At 36.4% G+C, this 23,176-nt stretch overlaps 1 protein-coding gene across 16 annotated transcripts in view; it reads right to left on the reverse strand.

Annotated features, from left to right (window-relative positions):
- CADPS2 (calcium dependent secretion activator 2) overlaps positions 1 to 23,176 on the reverse strand; it is a 322,958-nt gene that overhangs the window by 1,522 nt on the left and 298,260 nt on the right. For all 16 annotated transcript variants that reach the window (XM_074903178.1, XM_074903177.1, XM_074903176.1 and 13 more), the window contains 2 exons: positions 21,380 to 21,487; positions 2,898 to 3,002 (listed from right to left, as the gene is read on the reverse strand). In XM_074903178.1, the coding sequence (XP_074759279.1) occupies positions 2,898 to 3,002; positions 21,380 to 21,487 (213 nt within the window). The remainder of the gene's footprint in view (positions 1 to 2,897; positions 3,003 to 21,379; positions 21,488 to 23,176) is intronic.

Consider the following 23,176-nt stretch of genomic DNA (forward strand, 5'->3'; position numbering starts at 1 on the left):
ATTTTTTTTTTTTCTTTGAGAAAGTTTTGTTTCCCTGGTATTCAGCCTTCCTATGAACCAGCAGATATGTCTTTTTTCTTTTACTTTCTGTCAAGAATTCTGAGCGAAATTGTTTTATTCATTGATGTTATGTTCAAGTGAACATATGGAAAATCATCTACTCTGTCTTCCTTATTTTTAAGTTGTAACATTTTTGAAATAATCTTTTCCGAAGTTAGCCTGAAAAGCTTAAGAAAGACAAGTTGATCTAGCTAGTTTCTTATTTAATATATAGTTACTACAGGCTCTCAGTGTTTATGGAAGACACTATGCAAAAAAGAAAATGGAAGATAATTGAGGGCTATCAGGCCCATTCCTCTGTCAGAGAAGACTGTGCACGAGAAAGAAAAAAGAGCTCATCTTGTTTCATTCAGTACTTCAGAGAGCTGCAAAAGACACCTCTGAAAAGGGGTAACATTCATCTGGGAGAATTTTTTCCGCCACTATCTATGATGATTATTTAAACCTTGTCTGAATCACTGCAACAGAGATTTATTTGACTTTCATAGGTCAACTTCAGAGTCAATGGATGCAGCTTACGTTTTGCTCACACACTCCTGCGAGTACCCTGCCTGGTCTTTTTCAAGTGTCACCATTGCATTCCCTTTTTACAACATTGTGCATTCAATTTTCTTCTATGCTGCTAACAGGTCCTACAGCAATTTCTTTCAGTTTTACATTGTATTCGTCCCATTCTCAGACCAGCACTCGGGTTCAGTCATTGCTCTTCTCTTGACATACTTTTGCAGGATAATAATGTTCACTTCCAAGCTTAGTTTTTCATTTCTCCCTAACTTTCCTTGGTCCTTGACCCTTCTTTAGTTACATCCCTCTGCACATATCTCAGACAGGTAACAATAGCTTTATGCCATCATCCTTAGTCTTGATTTTAATGGGAACAAGCAATGTTTTCTTCTTCTGATCATTCTTAATAATGCCACTACCTTTGCTGCATGGAAGAATGAGTAAGACCTCATCCCATGTCCCTTATAAATGATCTCCTACTTCTTTTTTGGAATATTTCCAAGAGATGACAGGGGCAACACAGGCTCCCAGTTTTTTCGAAAAGCAAACGGAGAAGTGCCTCCATTCAGTCTCAAGCTTGGAAGAACTGTGCCTCTCCACATGTCCCTCCCCAGCTGGGCTGCAGGAGTCAAAGTTTCTTATGATACTCTCTTTTAACCATTGTTTCTTACTTCCCAGCAGCCTCCTGTCTACTGAGTTCCTGTTTTACCAGTTCTGTCTCCTTCACCCACCAAAACAAAGGTGGACAAGTTTTTCTGTCTTCTAGTACATTGACGAGTACCTCTATGATTGACATCATCTTCTTCAATCTCCCAAATCCACAGATGGTGCCCTGGAATAACACACTTAGAATTTGTGTGCAAAGTAAACCAGGTCTACAGGCACAGAAAGGTTTCTGCCGTAATCAGTGTGTCCCCGTCACAACCAGGAGCCCACTTCTGTGGAACGAGGCTCATCAGTGTGCCAGGTTGCAGAAGGAAGGTTGGTTACAGTGCTGTTCATTCACCTGAACTTCAGTTTTGTAAGAGCCTCCTCTAATCTCTGGGTGATATTTAACTGGTATAACTTAGTCTACCCGTTCTTAGATCTTGCTGGACAGTTTTTAGACCCTATAACACCTCCCCCCCCTCCACCCCAGAGGGCAATCACCTCCACTTGAGAAGAGCCTTAAACCTCTCACAAGAGCCATTCATTTTGACCACAAATAGTAAACTGCTTTTGCTGTTTTGGCACATAATATAATGAAGAGCCAGATCCTGTTCCTAGGGAAATCAGTTAAGGTCAGAAATAGCAAAGTTAAGCTTGGGTGATTCAGGCAGCCATGATGCCATCATTATTATGACTGTTTTCTTGCATCTCTCTCTTTCTGTTTTGTTGTGTTTTGGTTTTTTTTTTTCTTCCCCCTTTTAACTAGTGAATCCTGAAAGCTGCAGTTGCAATTCTGGTGTCCACAAGCTAAAATGCTTCTCACTCTGCAGTCTTGCATGAACTTAATGAGAAAATATTTTGAAGAAATCAAGGTCACCACTGACAACAGCTGTTTCTTATTCCACATTTATACAGATAACAAGAATGTTCAGAGTTAAACAAGACAGAATTAAAAAGAAAAATCTGTAATGGCTTTCCATCTCTTACCTAAGGGTTAATTAAGATCTCAAAGGGATTTAGGATGAAACTTTCTTTTATGGTAGGTTAACCCATAACTGCTGATTGCATGGTATTTTACACTTCACTCCGAAGCACCTGACATTGGCCAGTGTAAATGACTGAGGACTGGACTGGAAGGATTGGTATTTCTATTGATACTTATCCCAGAGTACAAAAGATTAGAAAATGTTATCTAATATATTGAATACTGTTTTCCAATTGAACCTAGTAATCACATCATGCACATTAAAAAGAAAATAGTTACTTTTTAGGAGAGTGGGAAAAAGGGAGAAAGAACATTACTGGGATTATTACAGTAAACCACAAAATCAGTAATATGACAAATAATGATTTATTAGGAATACCGTACAGCATTGCTGTACAGCCAGCAGTATTCTGTTAAAATTTCTCAGAACAATCTTAATTGTTACTGAGTCCAGAATGGATGACAGTTACTAGTGCATATATAATAAACATTAGAGGTTTTAATAAATGGTTTTTCTTCTGAAATTTGTTACAACTGTGGAAAAAAACTCCCAACCTAAAACTACATATGTTCACAACTTTATTCCACATTTTTTAACTTTTAGGATAATCTTAATTAATATGGATGATCTTATCCATGTTAATTCCTTATCACTTTTCTCTCTTTACTATGCAGTCTAACACAAACACATTTTATTTACCTTCACTATCTTGATGAGAGTCTTCAGCTGGTAGATGTGAAGCTGAAGGTCTAATCTGTCAGCCAACCACATGCATATGACTTTCATGGAGTTGCTATACCATTGCTGAAAAGAAGGAGAAAAAAAAAAACCCAAAACAAACACCAAACAACACTTAAGTATTCATTTAACAGATTTGGTAATGAGAGGTAATGAAACACTTGGAAATGATCACAGATCAGCACTTGAAGTCAACAATGATTCCTGTTAAGAGAATTGTATGGGTCAGTAGGAAATCAAATAACTTGGCCTAGACTGTTCTTTACATGAATTATCAACTGGCTTTTTATCTTTCAGTTACAATATTTTCAAGCAAAATAGCATTACGCACTTTGCTATCTGTCAGTAAGAATGGATATTAAATACACAATTGCATGAGAGAATTGACAGCTAAAACAGCAAGGAGAAAAACAGGTAGGGTATCTTGAGAGAGAATCTGCAACACCTAGATTTTCCAGTACAAACAGGAAAACAACATCTAACTGTATGTGGAATCTGTCTTGCTTTTTTCTTTTAAATTTATTAAGTAAAAAAATTCAGAAAGAACATGGAAACTGTATTTAAGTGTGATCAAAACACGAGTCCGCCCAAAATAACTACGTTAAGGTTTTGTTTTCTGTTAATTACTAATTATAATTGCAGCCTACCTTATTTCCTTTTTATGTCTTAGGCATGGGTATGTTTTCACTCAAAGCTTCACAAACAGATGGGGTAAGAATAAGCTCTCTGCTGTTGGTGTCTATGTTACCATAAAAAAATGCTCAGATCCAAATAGCAACTATAATAGTTCTTTCACATTAACTGGATTAAAAGAGATTTTACTAAACATAGTTGTAGCAATTTTCCTCCCCCTCCTGCAAAATACCAACCAGATGTCATTTAGTCAAACTGTAAAAAGGAAGGGATTTTTTTTTTTTTTTTTCATTTTAGCAGTGAGAGATTACAAGAGTTTGTGTCATAGCTGTTTCTAGTCTCTTTCCCCACAGGGAACGGGCTTAAATTATTTTCTAACGTGATTTCCTGTGTCTTTACAAAATACACAGCTATGCAAAGACAGGAAACACAGTGCATATTTTAATATGCAGTGTGTTAGGCAAGGTATATTTCGGGAGTAATTCAAAGGAAGGATCTATCATGACTCATTAGCCACCTATACATTAGCAAATAAAATAAAATATATATTGAAAAAATGAAGACAAGTTACTGTCTACTGGATGTAACAAAAGACAGAAATAGAATTCTTTCATCAAAATGTAAGTTGTCTGGAAAAAGCTTTAAAGGCATACAGTGAATATATGTAAATATTTTTTTCCTTACAGGAAATAGTCTCATATCATTGTAACTATCAGTTTTAAAATAACTTTGGAGTAAGATTTTAATTTAATAATGTCTTCTTTTTATTTTGTTTAATGCATTAAAATGTATTTTAATTATAAATAATCAGAAATAAATTACTTTTACATATTTTAGAGTTTCTCCTATTAATTTACTATTTTATGTAAGTGAAAAAACACACCATGCAAAATGCAGATAGTTGTATGTCTCATGAAAGTAGTTTGGTTTATTCAATAAAATGTGGGACTGACTGGATATCCATAAAATATGGTTTTTTTTATCACTGAATGACATCCTTATACTGTTTACATGATTTCATCCCAAACATTCATGCTGGTTCTGATTTCCTTTATAGGGACCTGTAAAATATTTCTAATGTGACAGACTTGTTACTAAGCGGCAGCTGTAAACTATATGACAGGTGTTGTATGTATACAGATGTCTAGAAAATAAAATACAGTTGAGCTTATTCACTCGGGGAACTCTATTGTTCTAATAAACATAGAAATGCATAGCTCAAGCATTCTACTCAGAATATCTGTTGTTATTTGCCATAAGATGAGCTCAATTATTGTATTATCACTCAGACTCTACAGTTGTTAATCTTTAACATAATCACAGTAGAAAGAATGATTTTAGTAGTGGAGTTTTATCAAAACTGATATTCTTCTATTAAAAAAATCCAGTAATGCATCCACAATGTATTTGGTTTGTATCAAGCTGAAAGCAGAAGGGGCTCAAACTTGCTCACACAAACAAACTACAGACAGGATCGAAAATTCTGTGATTGGTTTCCCCATGCAACACCGCTGAATGGTGCCAGATCACTGAGAATAGACCCAGTCCCAGTTTTCTGGCAAAATGTGTTTTAAAGCCCAGCCAGATAACTTAATTAAGATGGGTGCAGTAAAAATTAGAATCTCCATACATATCTGTGATAAGCTTACATGCACTAAAAGCTAAGAAATTGGAGGAAATCAATTTTGCTACTCAAATTTGTGAAAGAAAACAATATAATATGTTTTCCTGACTAGTTTTGATACATTAAACTTCCAGTGAAAATGTTTATTTTGGTGATTGTGAAATGATACATGCTCGTCTGTCAACATATCTTGTTCAGAAAATATATGACTGCTGTTGTATTAGAAAAAGATGTATTCTTATTTCAAATTGTCACAGTATTTTTAATAAAACATCCATTGCAGTTTTAGAGTCTTCCTAGAGATACTTGTGGAGAGGAACTTTTGGCCTTATATCCACTAGTTTTGAGCATTTAGTATAGGCTGAAGCTGCATAAACATAAATCTGCTGGACATTGTAAAAAGAAAAGTAAGTATTTCACTATCCCTTCTTTTGGAGCCTGTTAAAATGCACAGCACTGCAAATGCCTCTCAGAGGTGAAATCCAAGCCACACATTTTGACAACCATGAGCATATTATAGAGGCAGGGATGTATCTACTGTGACTTACGGGAATCTACTGCAAACTCAAAAGCTTCAGTGATTAATGGTCCTGAGATTGTACAGATTTAAAGTAACAATAATTATTAAAAAATCCTTCTAACTGGTTCTAAGAAAAAGTCACTTTTCTGCTAGTAATAACAGTACTGAAAGGACACTGTGACTCTTGCAGATGTCAATTATATGGTATTAGTGCCATATTCTTTGCTGTTGTGTATGCAAGAATAAAGCAGTAAGTGTTTATTATATATTTTTTTCACATCAGCACATAACAGCAGCCAACCTCTTCAACAAAAATATGTTTGCCTCCCTGTTTCCCCCCCTCTTATTCATAGCTCATCCAGCTGCTGTAAGGGCATGCATTACTCACTTCATTTTCCTGAGATACCTCTTTTAAAGTAAAAAATAAGAGAAAAGGAAAGGCTAGGGTTGACTCTGTGAGACCCCTGTATTTATTCACACTTATTGTGCATGACTGTAGACTGGTAAATCATATTAGCAGCCCGTCTCCCCATCAAGCTGCTACTTGCTTTCCAGCCCTGGGAAGGTTCAACAAATCAACAGGAGCACGGAAAACAGAACATCAGTCTAATCTAGTGTTTAAGGTGAAGTTTTCAAACCCAATCTAAGAAGATCTTTAGAGCAAGCAACAAGCTGAAGGGCTCAGAAGGTGGTATTGACAATGAAAGAGTGTTGAAATATTGAGAAGCGCAGCACTTGTGCATTTTTAATAACAAGAGGGTCAACAAGGACACAGCTCCCTCAGTGCCAATAGTTGCCACACCAGGGCTATAAACGCTCTCAGTTCATCAGATTTCTTAAACAGTTCATCAGCTTTCTTAAACACCCTAAACCTCCTCAGCGGACCTTTAGTCTTAAATTAACAAACCAAAGCAATGAAAGAGGGTGCAGCTTGAATGGCCAGCATTGATCCCCAACGGGGCTCAGCGCGGCTACAGGCACTGAAAAACTCGCTCCATTGTCGGGAGGAATTGACAAACCTCCTCGCCTAAATAGTCCAGTGAAGGCGGGCTGGAGGCACGCAGCTGTAAAGGGCTCCCCTCGCCCCGCTCCCAGCGCTCACAATGCGCCAGGCATGAGCTCTTTGTCAGGCCCAGACTCTGCAATTTTCTAACAAGGATTAAAGTTGTTTCTCGGCAGGGCCAGTGAAAAGCGATTTAGCAACATACCGTGCTTTCTTCAGGCAAGTTAAAGAGAAGTAGTTAAGGAATTTCATTATTCTGTTGACCGGTGGAAATACAAAACAAATATATTAAATATTCACCATCTTTCTGGGTGCCTGAGCTATAACATTCGCAGAACGGTTCAATTAAATATAACACTTCTGGGCTGAAAGCAAGCACTTCAGATTTATTTTTGAAGTTTTGTAAAAAGGTGCAGCTGTTTGCCACCTGGAAGGAGGCTCAATACATACTAATACACAATGCTTTAGTCCTTCTAGAGCTGGTATCCCTAACGCCTGAGACACAAGACCCCGTTGAGTTTCTATATCTTGCCTGCTTTTGATAAATGGGCACTGTCAAAATGCTTTTTCTGCTGAATATGGCAGGGGGAACAGCTTTTATAGGAACTCTATTTTATCTTCCTATGGAAGCCTTTATTGTACTATTGATCAGGAATTGAGTCGCTCAGACAACAAGGGGATGTTTTTATTTCCTCCAGCTCTACTTTTCCTACCAGGAACAATAACAAAAAGTATTCTCACTGAAGAGATTGTACATCAAAGGCAGCATAAGCTAAAACGTGTAAGAAATGCTATGAGCATGTTAAATGCTAAAACGCCTAGTTCTTATTAAAAGGCAACGCTAATACATTGTTCCAGGATTTTGGTAGCTATCATTAGTAGTGTGCCATGGAACTTTTAGAACATTTGGAAAAATGTTAAATGACAAACGAATAATAAGATATTCCTTCAGAATGCAAACAGCTAAAGTTAGGAAAAAGTTCCTGATTTAAGTTTTATAATTAGTTTCCAGCTTTTAAAAATAGGAATAATCATACTGATCTCCTTTGTTGAATGTTAAAGATAATGAGGGAACCAAGTGTTACTTGTAGTGCCTTTGACAACACTCAGGTTTAGAAGTTATAGCTGTATTTTCAAGTTTAGGCGTAGACATCATCCACATAAATGAAGCTTTTTACCTGAGTAGAGAAGAGTTCATAAACTCTTATGAAGGCTGGAAAGCCTTGGTAACTCTAAACCCCAAAAACCTAGGGAAGGACTTGTCAACCTGTGGGCCACCATGATACATCAGAAGGTCATCTGCATCTTGTAAATACACAGAGGAACACCAAAGTAAGAAATCAAGTCAGAAGAAGTAATTAACATTCAAAATATCTTTATATCTTTTGCAGAAATTGAAAATATTTAGTTACAAACAAAAAGCAGCAATGAAGTAACTTTGCATAAGATATTTATGCTTTTCCCTCAAGTTTATGTAGTAGCCTTTTGATTAAGAAAGCCTGAGAAACCTTTGAAGGTTAAGGCAACTGTAGGTAGACATAGTCAAATGTCACAGAATGTGAGGTTTTGTTTGTACTCTCTTTCTGCCCTATCAATTCTGATTCCTGACACAGATGATTTATGAACTGGTCAAAATGTCCATTTGTTCTGCTAGAGGGAGACCAGAACTTGTTGCCTACAGATGTAGTGCCCTTCCACCACTTCCTGCTGTATATTCATTCCCCTGGGAATAACAATTTATCTCCCCAGTGACTTTCCTTTTTCTAGATCACACTCATCACAGATGTGGACTAGTCTATGAGGCACTTCCAGTTGCATTTCCAATGTGACCAGGACAATGAAGGAACAGAAGCTTCTCAGAGAAGAGAAAGCTCTTACGCAAGACCTTTCCCATCCCACTTTTCAGCTCCATATAGCTTCATGGTGACAGCCACTGCCCTTCTGCGACAGGTCATCCAACCCCACAAGAATGTGGTTTCTCATTATGCATAGCCTCATAGTGACACAACATAAAATGTTGAGCTAGGTTTGACTCCAAGCGCTCAAGTTTACAGTGACATTCCTGAAAAAATATTCTCACCAAAATTAAGAATTTTGCCTTTGTGGAAAGCCCATGCAAGTGTGGTATTTTGTATGTGTCTCTCAATGTTATTCTGAATCAACAGAGAATTTTATGTTATTGAGATGTACTTCTATGTTAGAAACAGTAAGAGTCACTTAGAAGAAGTGGTCAGTTAGCTGGCCTCTGACTGTAGAAATAAAAATTCTATCATCCCCAGATACAATAAAATTTTCGCTTATGCTTGTAGCCTGAATATTCTTACAGCTACCCTGATGCTTCTGGCTGTTTGTTTTTTGGCAAGATAGCAATCTTTCTGTTTAGAACATCGAAGAAGTTTACATTATTTCTCTGAAAACTGAAAAAAAAATCTCCACTTTTTGATTCAAAGCACTGCTATGACCAGGGAAAAAAATTACGTGGCTTAAATTTCATAGCAAAATATAGAGAGGGAAACAGCTGACATTATGACTGTGCCAAGAGTTAGAATTGTATCTCCACTTCATGGGCACTGATCCAAGCTCTACTTACCCACATGTTCACTTCCTGTATATTTACTGTATCAGGACACATTACTTTTATTGTTATTTACAACATATAAAATACAGTCAATACAAATATAAAACTGAAAGGATGTTTTAATATACTTTAGCTTTCATCCGATAATAGTATGTAACCATTAATATGAGGACATTGGACCTAGGAAGTTTGGGGCCTTAATTTTGAATTTTATTCAATGTTCACAAACAAGAATAATATTGGTTTTGGGGGTCACCGTGATGCCACTATTTTTATTCCTTTTTTTTTTTTTTTTTTTTTTTTTCCCCTAGGAATTTTCATTTTTAAAAAATGAAAGAAATTAAGAGTAAAATAAGCACGAATAGAAAATCCATGGATTTAGACTTGCTGGAACTGTGGGTTTATCAGGCAGTACAAACAAATGAAGCCTTTCCCATACACCAAAAATTAGATATTTGAAAGCCCTTCACTTGGAAAATGCAAATGATTAAATCAATATGAAGTGTAATATGAAGAAATCTGTTTTTATCTCTACTCCCCATTTTGCTTCAGTTCCTTCCCACATTTTAATTCAAGGACCTGTCCAAAAGTCCTCCATTTCTGTGTCACTCACTTCTGCTATAATGCTCCCAAGCCCTGTGTTCCCTCACATGCTTCTGCTTTGCACAGAGTCCTTGACACACCCATCCCATCACTGTCTTACGCTTCTAATGCTCAGCACCACTTATCAAGGAAACATCACTTATCTTCCTGGAAACATCTAAGGCTTTTATCCAGCTTCCATGTTCTGGTTCCTCCTCTAGGCCTGAAATGCTAAGTTAAGTTTTGAACTTTGTCTTGGGAATGTGCAAAAATGTTCATAGCCAAAATTACAGCTACATGTATCAGGAAAGGAAAAGTGAGAAAGAAACCACATACTACTGTCTGCTTCAACACTCATACATCCTTCTTCTGATAAAGGGATCAGAACCAAGATTTCTTTGATTGGTCATTTCAAATTACAAACTCTGTTTGGGTACAAACTCCACCTTTCTACCCACCCCCTTTTTAGTGTCATGTGTATGTGATTGTATCAGATTTATTAACTTGGCTCTCATATCCTTGCTTGGCCAGGGAAGAAAGGTTTTCTTCCTTCCAGTGGGACTCTTCATTTGGTTTCTTTCTGCCTTTTTTGTGCTGTTACTCCAAAGAACCTCTCAAGGAGCTCAAAACCATTTTGTTTTTCTTAAGAATGACTATCTGATGAAACAAACACTTTACCCTCTAGTCAGTCTCTTCCCTGCCTATTTGAATTAAAGATTCCCACTGTCACTCCCAGAGCAATCAGGAGAAAAGGGAAAGGAGCTTAACAGAAAGAGAAACCCAAAACCTGACAGAAAGACTTCGTTCAGAAGGACTTATGACAGCAAACAAGTGAACAGTTGCTGGATGTGATATTTTGGTGATGCGAGGAAAGAAATTATGCAGGCTAGCTTTCAGAAATCAGTAATGAGAAGAGAGAACAGGACTCAAAAGCATATTAAACATATTTGGAACTTCTAGGAAAAAAGAATATTGTTCTGAAATAACAAAGAATGTCTAACATAAAAAGCTTTTAGAAGAAAAGTCAATTTTTCATATTTTAGGCTTATAATTAGAAGCTGGCTAGTTGCTGTGGAACTGCTGCCAATATACAAATAAATATACACTTCTAACACAAAATACATAGTAGTCATCTCTCTCTGCATTGTATATTGGTTGCTAAACAGCGATTTACAATATTTATGCTACTTTATGACATTTGTGACCTTCAACTTTTTTATGGCTTCTTCACATATGGTAGATGTGCTTGGAAACTTGTAGTTTGCAAAATTAGACATGCATAACTTCCTTCCATATCTGGACATATGTAATGTTGCTGTTCTGATTTTAAACACTAAGTACTAATATAATGCTCAAGACTACAAGAGACTAACAGCACAAACAGTTTCCCCACTCCACTCTGGATATGGAGTGCATCTGTGAACAGTACTTCCATAGGTTATTCTGGTGCTAAAACTCTCTGGAGCAAACACTGTCAGTCTTGCTACGCTGTGTGTTGTGTTGCAATTTGGGTCTATCTGCAAACATCCTCTAAGGCACAGAATGGAGAACATCACTTGAGTGACCTTGAAATGAAAGCCAGCTTGGATCCTTAAAATAAACAAATGAACATAATGGAAAATGACCAACTTGTTACTTATTATATAACACCAGCCTCTTGCTATCAGGCTCTAGTTTTAAAAAACATATGAATGCACTTAGCTGCACAAATGCTAAGCAGTCTTCTTAAGTGCATGCATAACCTTAGTAAAATTAAAGGTTCAGGTTCACTCTGCCTGCAAGGTGAACTTCTGGTCAATCATCCAGGACTCCTCAGGGAGTCCATGGAGTGAGGCATCGGCAAAGGGACCACAGGAAGGGACCTCCTGTGAGCTGCATCTCTCCCTTAAGGTGAGTATACTCTTAATCTCTATCATGTACCAAAAGAGAGGTGAAGTTGAGCCAAAGTCTGTGTGGTAGCTTTTACACTCATGTTGTCCTAGAGTCTACTATTTAGACTCCCTGCTCCATGTGGAATGAGGTCAAGTACATATTTTAATTAGAGTATTTAAAGCATCCTAGGTTCCTCTGGGTGAATATTTACAGGCAGCTTATTTCTCTCCACCTCAGCAATCTTGACTCATCATCCATTTACTCTGTATGTTATTGCAATGGCATATGAGGGGGATGCATGCGGCTGTGAAGTTGACAGGGAGTTGCTCAGTGGTGGGGCCACTCCTCTCCTATTCCACATTGCTTGGGCACCACACTGGACCTCTGCTCCAGCCACCTGACTCTCTTTTGCTTCTATCCTCCCCTCATCTCTTTGGAGAAAGTGGCCTTGGATTGGGGAGGTGCCTGGTTTGCTCCTTTGCATCTCTGACCCTATTGTCATGTGCACTCTTTCAGCTATGAAGATTTTACAGCTGTGTTGCTTCTTCTTGAGGTGATTTTTCTGTTAATTTGTACTGTTTTTCTTGTACATTGTGAAGACTTTTAGTACAGTATAATACAAAGGATAGTCAATGCAGTGTAAATTAAGAAAATATATGATGAAATACTTGAAAATTATTTAAAAGAAATCATCTCTATATAGGTCAACACTTTTGCATGCTGAAATCAGCACTAAAGCTTCAGTTCCTCGTGATCCAACAGGTTAAGAAGCTCATACCACTGATGAATCACTGACTTTGTCGGAGCACTCTGCAGCATCCTCACCTGGTACTATTTTGATTTACAACAGAGTAACCTCTTTCTGTTACTCCAGGCTCATTATAGTAAAACTAAATTATTCCTATGCTTTCTGGCACTATATTTCTTGTAATATGATCAACAATGCAGTTTTCTGTCTCTCTGTGAAGACTTACGCAGACTCTTCCTTGATTTTCCTTTTTAAACTAAGCTTGACTCAAATGAAATACAAGTATAAATATCAAACCTGCAAGTAAGGTTTGAGAAGCCACAAGGTTCTCCTGCTGTTTATACATGTGTGAATTACAGTACATCAAGAAATCAATATTCCCTAGATGGTGCTTGTGCCTGGCACTTCATGGTGAACAAACATTAGGTAAGACATTATAAATGGTACAATCCTTATTGATTTCTCTTGACTGTGTAGAATGTGAAAGCTGCAGCCACAGTTAACACTTACTGACAGACTCATCTAAAGTTTCAGTGCTATTTTATATTTTTATAGTTGTCCACACACAATTGATTCCATTAAGTTGCTAGACACATTTCAAGCCATCTAGATAAGAAAAAAAAAAATGCAGTGCTTGGAATGAGATGCTGCTACTTTGTGCCTAGCAGGATAAAAAGGTTAAAGGACTAAATTGTGCCTGGATGTTGGAAGGAGTTCTCTTTTATTTGAGAGAATTGTTATTGTTTTTAGTGAATGAATACTGTGAGTGATGGATAGATGCATTTAACTAAGTTAAATAAATGAATAGAATAATAGTACAGGCCAGAAATGTCTATGGAAACTGTACTGGAAGCTCCCAATGTTATAGCCCCTCCCCAAACAAACAAGCAAAAAACCCTCATAGTTCCACCCTTGACTGATAAAATTGCCTCAGAAAAAATATCAGATGGGCTTTAAAATCTTGAGTTTGGGATTTTTTTTCCCATTTTTTTCCTTCTTTTGACTCATGATGCACATTTTAAATTGCCTTTTCATAGCATTGTATAATTTTTTTTTTTTTTTTTTTTTTTTTTTTTTTCAGAGAGAGTGAGCTCACACAAGTCAGGGAAATTAGGGGGTAGGACCGCATAAGAAATTCTGAATATCAGGATATGAAATTTAGTGCCCTGAAAAAGAATTCTCTATTTCCCTTTTATACTAAAAGAGTTCTTTTAGCAAGATATCAGAGTATCTATTTCATAGTTTCTTACTCCCCCACTGGGAAGATTAAAATAATATGATTGAATTAGTGTGAAGAAGGTGTCAGACATCCATTCTATGAATACTAAAGGGAGACTGGACTATGGGACTCATAATGTCTTGAGAAATCCTTTTTATATATTTTCAGGCTGTTCAGTACACAGCAAGATGGAAATTCAAAAATTTAAAATGGCATAAAAAAATGAAGAGGGGAAATGTATCATATCAGAAACATATCAAAACCAGTCATTGTGTTACGGTTTCCTCTAGAGGAAACACTCTCAGTTACAGTGTAAAACAGCTTACAAAGTGCTGAATATTCAGATCCTGAAACAGCAAACTCTGAAGCACATGCTTTGCTTTAAGTGTGTTGTGGTCCTATTGATTTCAACAGTACTGAGCTTTGCTGGATTCATAGCAGCATAATCATCATACTCCAAGAGTGAGCACTCCTCAGCATGTTCCAGAAAAAAAATAATCAAAGAAAACTCATAGACTATGTGAAATCAGGTGAAGGTTACATTTTTCAGCTTTCATATGAACTGTTGTTCTTTTATAGAGATTTGTATCTCCAAAGATGAGGTGAATCTAACCTGAAAACATCAGGAATAATTAAGTGAATTTTGAAAAGACTTAGAACAGTAAATTTGCTAGATGTTGCTTCCATCTTGCAGAAGAGTTTCATATATTTGAGCATGTTAATACAATTCACTTTTTCAGTCCACATTTGGTGACACTGCCTACACTTTTCTCCAAAAAAGGCATGACAAACTGTTTTAAAATTACAAGAATGTCTTTAGATCAAGAGAAAACTGCAGAGTTGTTCTTATATTAAAAAGCTTTCTATTTTCCCTATAAAATATTAGACATAATTAAAGGTGAGTTAAGACTTTGGTGAAAATCTAAAGAGCATCGGCAAATCTGAGCACTGCTCAGCTTTTCAATTGCTTTTCTACTTCTCAGTTCTTTTAAATGGTTTTCTATGGCAGGAACATTTTTCTTAATTAGTCACAGCTAATTAGTGTTCTGGCATAGACAAGTAATCAGAAATGTCAGAGCTGCAAGGCTACATCTCCCTAATCCTTTGATAATAATTTAGCCTCCTGGGAGGGCCTCAAGCTGCGGTAAGTAGTGGCTGACAATAAGGCAAAATTAGGTGGGCAGCAGACCATTAGGATAGAAAAATAAAAAGCCCTACCAAATCCTGCTGAGCACCATCAGGCAACTAACTACACTGCCAGATGAGGTGCCTGTTTAAGCCTGTGTTGTTAATTAGCTGATTCTACCAGACCTGCCACATATGTCCAGGTGCACCATGCAAAGATGTGTATTTCTGGGTTTGTGCCAAAGGACAATTTTGCACTGTGATCAAATTTCAAGAATCTGAGAAAGAAGCCCACATATTTCTTGAAGATTATTCTGAGTTATCAAAGAAATAAGAAGATCAACAAGCTACAATCCATTTTTGTTGAATTGCTTTTAAGTAATTAGGCACGGTCCTCTCATGTTTCTCAGAGGTTAATACAAACACGGCTTTTGATTCAAATGTGGCCTTTAACCAGTCCTACCTAGTCTCAACTTGCTGAAGTTGCCTTGGCATATAATCTAGATCAAAAAGTAGACCTTTTGTCAAATCACACACTTGCAAATAATTACATAACAATGAAAGTAAAGATTACTTATTAAAATTAATGTGACAGGAAGCAATTTGAGAATGAGAAAAAAATCACAGTTGAAGTTTTCTAGAAAAACATTGTTGAATACAAAATACTACAGTAATGGTGCTTTTGAGGTAGACAAGGAGAACACAAGGCATCGTTACCACAGAAAACTCACACTTAAAATAAGTGATCTTCTTAGCTGTGCAACACTGGTTGAAGATTAACTCACTTGCCATGGAGAAGCATTTTCACATTTTTAACACATTTTTTGTAAAAGGTCAGGAAACTTATAGAAATGATGCAATTGAATAAAGCATTTGCTAAAAATGTACTTGCAGGTATGATGGCAAACAGAAATGAATCAGATGAGTACTTCATATCTCCATTTAGGCACAGAATGAAGTACATGACATAGTAATCTTTGGAGAGTAATTACTACCTCAAATAACCTCAAGTACATCATTGAACTTAAATCATCCATCCTTGCTACTAATGGAAAAGGAAAATAATGTGATATGGGAACACTACTAGCATTTAATTAACATTCCAGGAAAAATACAAGCATTTTTTTCAACAGAAAAAGAATATCACATTACATCTGAACTTTTGAAACACAAAAGCCAAAACCAGCTATGTAGATCTGGAGTGCTTAAGCATTTATATTACTCATAAAGATGTTCTGTCTTTCTGCACTCCAAGGACAGTTGTATGAGTTCCCTGCCATTAACATCTCTTACACTGCTTGTTGAATTGCTACCTCGCAAGAAGCTACAACCCTGAGGAAATTCTCCTACATGAGCAGTCCCTCTGAAGTTAACAGGACTACTCAGCCACACCACACTAGTTTCACACCCAGAAGAGATGGGCAATCAGGGCCAAAATCAACATCTGCTAACGGGCGCCATCTTGTACAAGGTAATGAAAGGACCTGTTGCCAACGATGACCTTACAGGATGTGCACTCTGACTATTTTATGATTATGGTACACTTGCGAACAGGTTTCCCAGAAGTTAAAACCTAAAAAAAATGGAAAAACCTTTAAGTTGCATCAATGGCTAAACACTGATGTGTTAAAACTGTTCTCTTAAACTGGTCTTTATTTCTCAAAGCAGCAATCAAATTTTGCATAAAGATTTCATTGTATATATAATTGGATATATATTGGTGTATATAATTGGATATGTATATATAACTCAATAAAATTGGAGTCATACACCTGTTTACACTGTAAATTTTTCACAACAGACCCAACACAAATATAACCTATAAGATAATGCTCTTAATGGCAAATAAACTAAGAAGGGTTTTGAAGGGAAAATGTTTGAAATTAATTTTTTCTATGTTTGGACAAGAATATTCATTCTTCATGTGCAACTAACAGGTCCAAGAAAGCAAGAATCTACCCAAGAGGCACTCAGGAACTATACATTACTACAGAAATTAAATATTGCACTGATATTTTAAATAGTGCTTTATGAAAAGTGACTTATCTTTTTTTAAGCTGGTTTGTTAACAAAATCCAATTTTGTTTTAAAGGAAACAGTTTTTAATTTATAAGTCTAATGTAATTTAAAATGCTAAGGAGTTCAAGACTTATTAGTTCCATCTTAAAAATTCAGGTAGAAACATGAATCTAAGCCTAGTCAGCGATGAACACCTGGCACGTTTGGACACAGCACCACATTTATTAAGGTTAATGGTAAAATTCCCATTGATTTTGATAGTATGGGAATTTCACAGTGGCATATTTTTTACTTCTGTCAATTTTGTGATCAGATACATAGCACTGTTCTTCGATAGGCTGCACAAATGTTCTTACATAATCCATCAAGCAGATTATAAATAAGAGGGACCTTAATAATAATTAGTAATATTTTAGATTTATTCTAGGTTTGTGTATTTCTGTTCTAAATATTTCATTTTTCCATTCGCCAACTGCTACTTTTACAGCCTTTTCTAAAAATAAGTATTTTTCAAACACTGGTTAAAAAAAAAAAAAGTACAAGTTTGTTTCTACAACATTTTACTAAACATTATTTAAAAATATGAGTTATTGGTTTAAGTTATTAAACTTTTAAAAAGTTTTGGTGGGTGATGCTTTTAATCATACTCAAATTTGTAATCATTAAACATTGTAGTGCCTGTCTTCAAGATTTAGTTGTTATACATTGAATCTACCCAAGTTACTGCAGCATTAATGGTAGAAAAGTTGGCTTTATTTAAGTTTGTTAGAAAAACTTGTCCCAATGTTACTTCATTGTCTTGGTTTACTTCAGTGTAGTATGGGATTGGAAGGAATCATATGAATCACTGATTGAACTGAGCCTTCAGAAATCATGAACATGGAGCAGACATTTAATCCAGAGCTACTGCAGACCATCCACATGTACAACACATTACAAAACCTTTCTACTGCTCTTTAAGATCTGTGGTGTTAAAAACAAGCAAACAAAAAACCTCCCATAACTGTAAGTTGCTACAGCATGAGAGGAGGAGATAAATGTGTCCTGTGTTGCTTTCACAGGAAGGAATTTGATAGGTAAAATTCCCAGCTGATCTTAGGAAGAAGACCATGTCCCAGACTGCAAAGGAAGACAAAAATTTCTGTCTCTGACAAACTGACCAAGCAAAAAATCTGTGATTCCAAATCTGGTGATTCATTTTGAGAACAAGAAGATTGCACAATGACCCTCGAGAGATCAGTGCTACTAGGATCACCAAGCCACATTGTTCTGCATGCTGTCTATACCCTTTCTGGAGGAGATAAGAATGAAATGCACCCAGAAGACAAGTTTTTCTGAGGAAAGGAAGGAAAAAAATAACCACCTTGGTACTGCTGCATGATCAGCAGAGGTACTGAAGCATATGATTTAAATGGTTTAAAAATGGTTCAGAAAAAAATAGCAGCCCATTCTTCTTCAAAAGTTCCCTGGAGATTTGAGCTTCTCTCATATGTAAGGATTCATATCACAAGCTTACACTCCAGTCTCCTGATTTTCACATTTTGTATAGCATGGCAGTGATTTTCCAGGCTTATCAAGCACTACCATAAAACAATGCAGTTTTTGTCTTCTCCCTAGTTTGAGACTTCTCAGGTAGACAGAAAATTTTCCAACTTCTAGCCTTAACATATGGTGACACACTGGCAGACATTTGCACTTGTATCAATACTATTACCTTTAAATGATCTTTGTTATGTACATTACTTCATTTGATAGACAACCTGTTCTCTTGGTCACTGTAATCACTGTTAGTATATATCAGCCCTGAACCAAGTCAATTAAATCTGTGTATAAATAGTTTGTAATAATACATTTCTGGGGATTCAAATAGCATCTGAGGCCTGGTCGTGTTTATATTTATAACTAACACCTCTAGCACACAGAACAGTCTGGGTTTTTTTGGTTATTCTGAATGAGGTGTTTCCCTGTCTGAAGCACAGACATGCACTTTTCCTATTTCGCTTAGCTGATGATTTCTTATCTGATACAAATACAATGTATTTTAAGGGGAAATCAACTGTGATTTACAACTGTAGTCAGTCAAATGTCTTGAAGTATATTTATACCAAAATGTGAATAAATTTTTTCCTTTCTGTTGAAATATAACTTGATAGAACTGGATTTATAAACAACGCCTAGGTTTTGTAGTATCACTAATTAAAAAAATGCTTTCAAAAATCATGGGCAAAATCTTACTCAATCATACCGTTCTAAATCTGAATTAATCTCAGGACAAGTGAGTTAACACAGTGAGATACCATTGTTTTAAGTTTCTGCATGTTATGAGCTTACGTATTTGTTAGTGCATTTATTTGAATCTGATTGGTTATATCTCCTAGTCTGATGTTATGTAGAAATGTGATACTACCATATATAAAGAAAAATAAAGATATAAATAGATGTTTGATACACAGAATACTTATCATGTACATCTTCTTTCTTTCCTTACAGCTACAAGCATTCCGTGACAACATACAATGTGTAGTACTGAGTAAAAGGAGACAAGAATGGTTTTGTGTCTCAAAGGCAGAAGTGCTATGTCATGACTTGCATCCATACAAGAGATGTTTTCTTGTGATGAAAAGCTTGATTGTTGAAATGAAACTTGGAAGAGGTCCTTGACCTATGCTAACCCAATTGTACTGAGGCCTTGTCCCTGGGTTAGTGCTAGTTGGTCTAACTCAAAACCATGCCAGGAACCACGCTAATGATCACTTGCTCGTTCTCAGGCCTGTGCCCAGGACCTGTCCAGTATACTGCTGTGGACATAGCCTAAGGCTTGGTCCAATCCCACTACATCAACAAAGTCAATGTGGTCTCTCCAGTGAGAGTTAGACTTGGCTTTAGGCATATAATTTTATTAACATTCAGAAAATTACAACATAAGCAAAAATAACCCCAAAGAAAAACAAAAAAACAGAAACTTGAAAATGAAACATATGCTTGCAGATTCAGTGCAAAAGCAAACTGAAGCAGAAGTTGCTAATGTGGTTTTAGTACTTTGTGAAGGTGCCAGCTGGATGGATGATAATTTTTCTACCCCTGCAGGGCATCAAAGCTTTTATAAAATCATTCTTTTCACACGTATTAGCACTTAGCTTATTAAAACAGATGATACTTTTTTTTTGTAAAGCTGCCTGGGAGTGTCTGGAAATATAAAATCTGAGAGATAAGTCTCATTTTGACCACCCAGCCTAACAAACAACAAACACTGACATGACATACCATGGCTGAGAGTCTATGTTATGGGACCTTCTGTGACTGCCACAACTGTAGTGTCACAGTAAAGGCTGTGAATTGCTGTTATGAAAACATTTGCTGTAACTTGCATAATTAAATGAAACTGCCAGCAAAGCTTTCTAAAATACTTAGGAAATGACACACAAATAAATACATTTCAAAGTCTGTATGATGTTCCAGAATTTGTTTTGTAATAAATTGCATTGCACAGTGCCAAAGATTCCTTCTTGATCTGCTCAAATTCCTACATAATAAGTGACTGACATCACTGTAATGTAAATTGATCCAAATTTATAATAAAATAACTTTTATTTTAGACGTGTATACTTGTGTAGTGCTTTGAATTTATGCAGAAGGTAAAATTTCAGCTGCATACAGCTTTTCCTTCACACAACTCAGAAAGGGACATACTAGACATAAATTAGTGGTCAGAACTTGAACGAGCAGAAATGTGCCCAAGAGAGTTGCTAGTGGTCTTATAGGAGAGCCTTGTATGAGGAAAATTTTGGTAAGAAGTGATCATTTCTAACAAAAAGAGGAGGAATCAGGGCAAAGAATGAGTGGAGGGAGGCTGTGGGAACCAGTATTAAAGCTGAGGGAAGTTATTGAGTTATTGCAAAGATACAGGTTGGCTAGCAATGTGTGGGCCTTGAGAATGAGGACGAGGATTACTCTGAACCTGCAGAAATGGGACTGGAATTTTGAGAACCAGTTCAAGAATTCAATAAATGTTTTGTCAACTTTTAAAAAATTATAGGTCTTAAACTAAAAATCCATGAAACAAAATTCTGAAAGTCATTCCATGAAAGTATCAGTCAAACCTGTAGATGTACCTGGCAAAAGTGGTCTCTTTTTGTATATAAGGAAGCAGTGATATGCACAAGTTCTTTATTTAGGGAAATTAGGTCTGCAGTGGAGCCCACAAACCACACCAATCCAATTCTCTCTATTAATACATTCAAAATCAAAAGATGGAATAAAATTGGACTACTCACAGTGGAAAAATGACTACTTCAAATAATCTTCTACCAGTTTTATTTATGCCTTCTAGCACTTAAAAATTTCATGCAGAAAATGTTTAAAGAAAGGACACCCTTGACAGCTGAAGATGGTAAATAAAAAAAGAAAAAATGATCAACAGAGGAGAACATCTGAACAACTTGTTGAATATCATCAAAATGCAGCTTATCCCTTCTGATGTAATAGTCATACCAGCAAGGTTTGCAAGGGACGTTACTTACATCAAATAATTTCTCTATGTACATTTCCTCATTGACCTTTTCTCGAAGTATATCCTGGTTTTGTCGAACAAACATAATGTAGGTGTCTGCTAGATCCATCCCTGGTTTCTGTGGAGACATAATTAAGGGAGAAAGTAGTGCGAAAAGAAAGTGATAGACCACTCAACAATTGAGACTTACAAGCAGTTATGCTTAAACTTAATGAAAATTGAGCTTATGTTACAATGTTCACACATGTATAAACTGTATTTACTAAATCTGCTGTGAATTCTGGGTTAGTTACCAAGTTCAGGAATGTTCACTATCAATAAATTTCTCAGTGTTATAATTTATGGAAGCTTTCAGTTACAAATCTACATTGACACATGTAATGGAATGAAGTCTTGGCTCTGGTAATGTCAATGGCAAGCTTGGACATTTTACCCTTTTTTGTCAGTGAGGGTCTCATAGCTACGCCACTTCAAGGTCCAGACACTGCTATCACATTCAGAAAATAGTTTAAAAAAGCATTTGGTCCCTTTTTAATTGCCTCAGATTTGTTGCAAATTACTTTCAATGTACACCTGAATTTTATGTTTGAGGTTAGCTTCTACTAATTCTGATTCAAACTAAGGTCAAGCATTTTCCTGAGAGCAATGGCATAAAAAGGTTGGTATGTGAGTAGACCTGTACCCCTATTTTTCTGAAACTGTTGTACTGTTACAATCAGCTCGGAGGATGACTAGGGAAGAAGCAAGGGCTGAAATGTTTCCCTTCTTGTACCGATCTCTGTTCTGTATGAATAGCAGAGTAGGAATAATTTTCATATCACACTCCCGAACATGGAACCGGCTAGGACATGTGGTCTGTATGTGATACTGTGTCAGGTCAGCCAGAGTGGTGGCTGAAACTGCTCTCTCCTGCCCGCCTGAGACTTCTGGACCTCTGTAGCCACTGTTACACACTAAAGCCTCTAACAGCCTGCAACACCCCTTTTCCTGGCAGCATATGAAGAGCTGGGCAGGAGTTTACCTTTCTTGAGCAGGGACCAAGAATGAACGTAAGCACTTTGGAAAGTCTTCTGGAAATGCTCTGTGTGAGCAAGTTTGCAAATGTATCACTTGCTCCCAAATAATAGTTTTTAAAGTTCATCATGCAAAAGAAGGCTAAGTTTTATAATACTTTACAACAAGCCTTAGCACAAAGTTATTTATAAAGGATTCCAATTTGGCCAAGACTGACTCTGCACAGTAATTAACAGCTCTAGGGAAGGAGGACAAAAGCAGCTATACCCAGCCCCTGAATTCCCAGGCATAAGTCATCTCTATTTCTTAGAGGCTATCATTGTCTGAAAACAGCATACACACATAGCTGCAAGAGTAAAATATTTAGCGCATTTTAAAGTCTTCTATGCATAAACATCCTCATATAGTTAAATAGATACATATAACTTTATATTGAGGCTTCCTTTCTAGTCTACAAGAGGATAACTTTAAATTTTTCTCATTTCTTATTATCTTGCATGTAATATATTATAATGTATATGAACAGGTCTGAGCACAAGAGGGAAGGAAAGGCGCAACATGTCCAAACTAACACCTGTCCAGAAACTGCTATTCAGTAATAGAATGAGAGCATTTTCCCCTCAAAACTGCAGTGAGTGAAACCTCCTGGATCATGAGCTGCATCTCTTTATTCCTGAATCTACACATATAGGAATATGATCTAAAATAAGATTTTCATTTATACATGTGCATCAATGGCAGTTTCATTTCTTAAAAGTAACAGTTATATATGGAATGATGGCCTGGTTTAACA

Source organism: Athene noctua, chromosome 3, assembly GCF_965140245.1.
Source record: "Athene noctua chromosome 3, bAthNoc1.hap1.1, whole genome shotgun sequence".
NCBI lineage: Eukaryota > Metazoa > Chordata > Aves > Strigiformes > Strigidae > Athene > Athene noctua.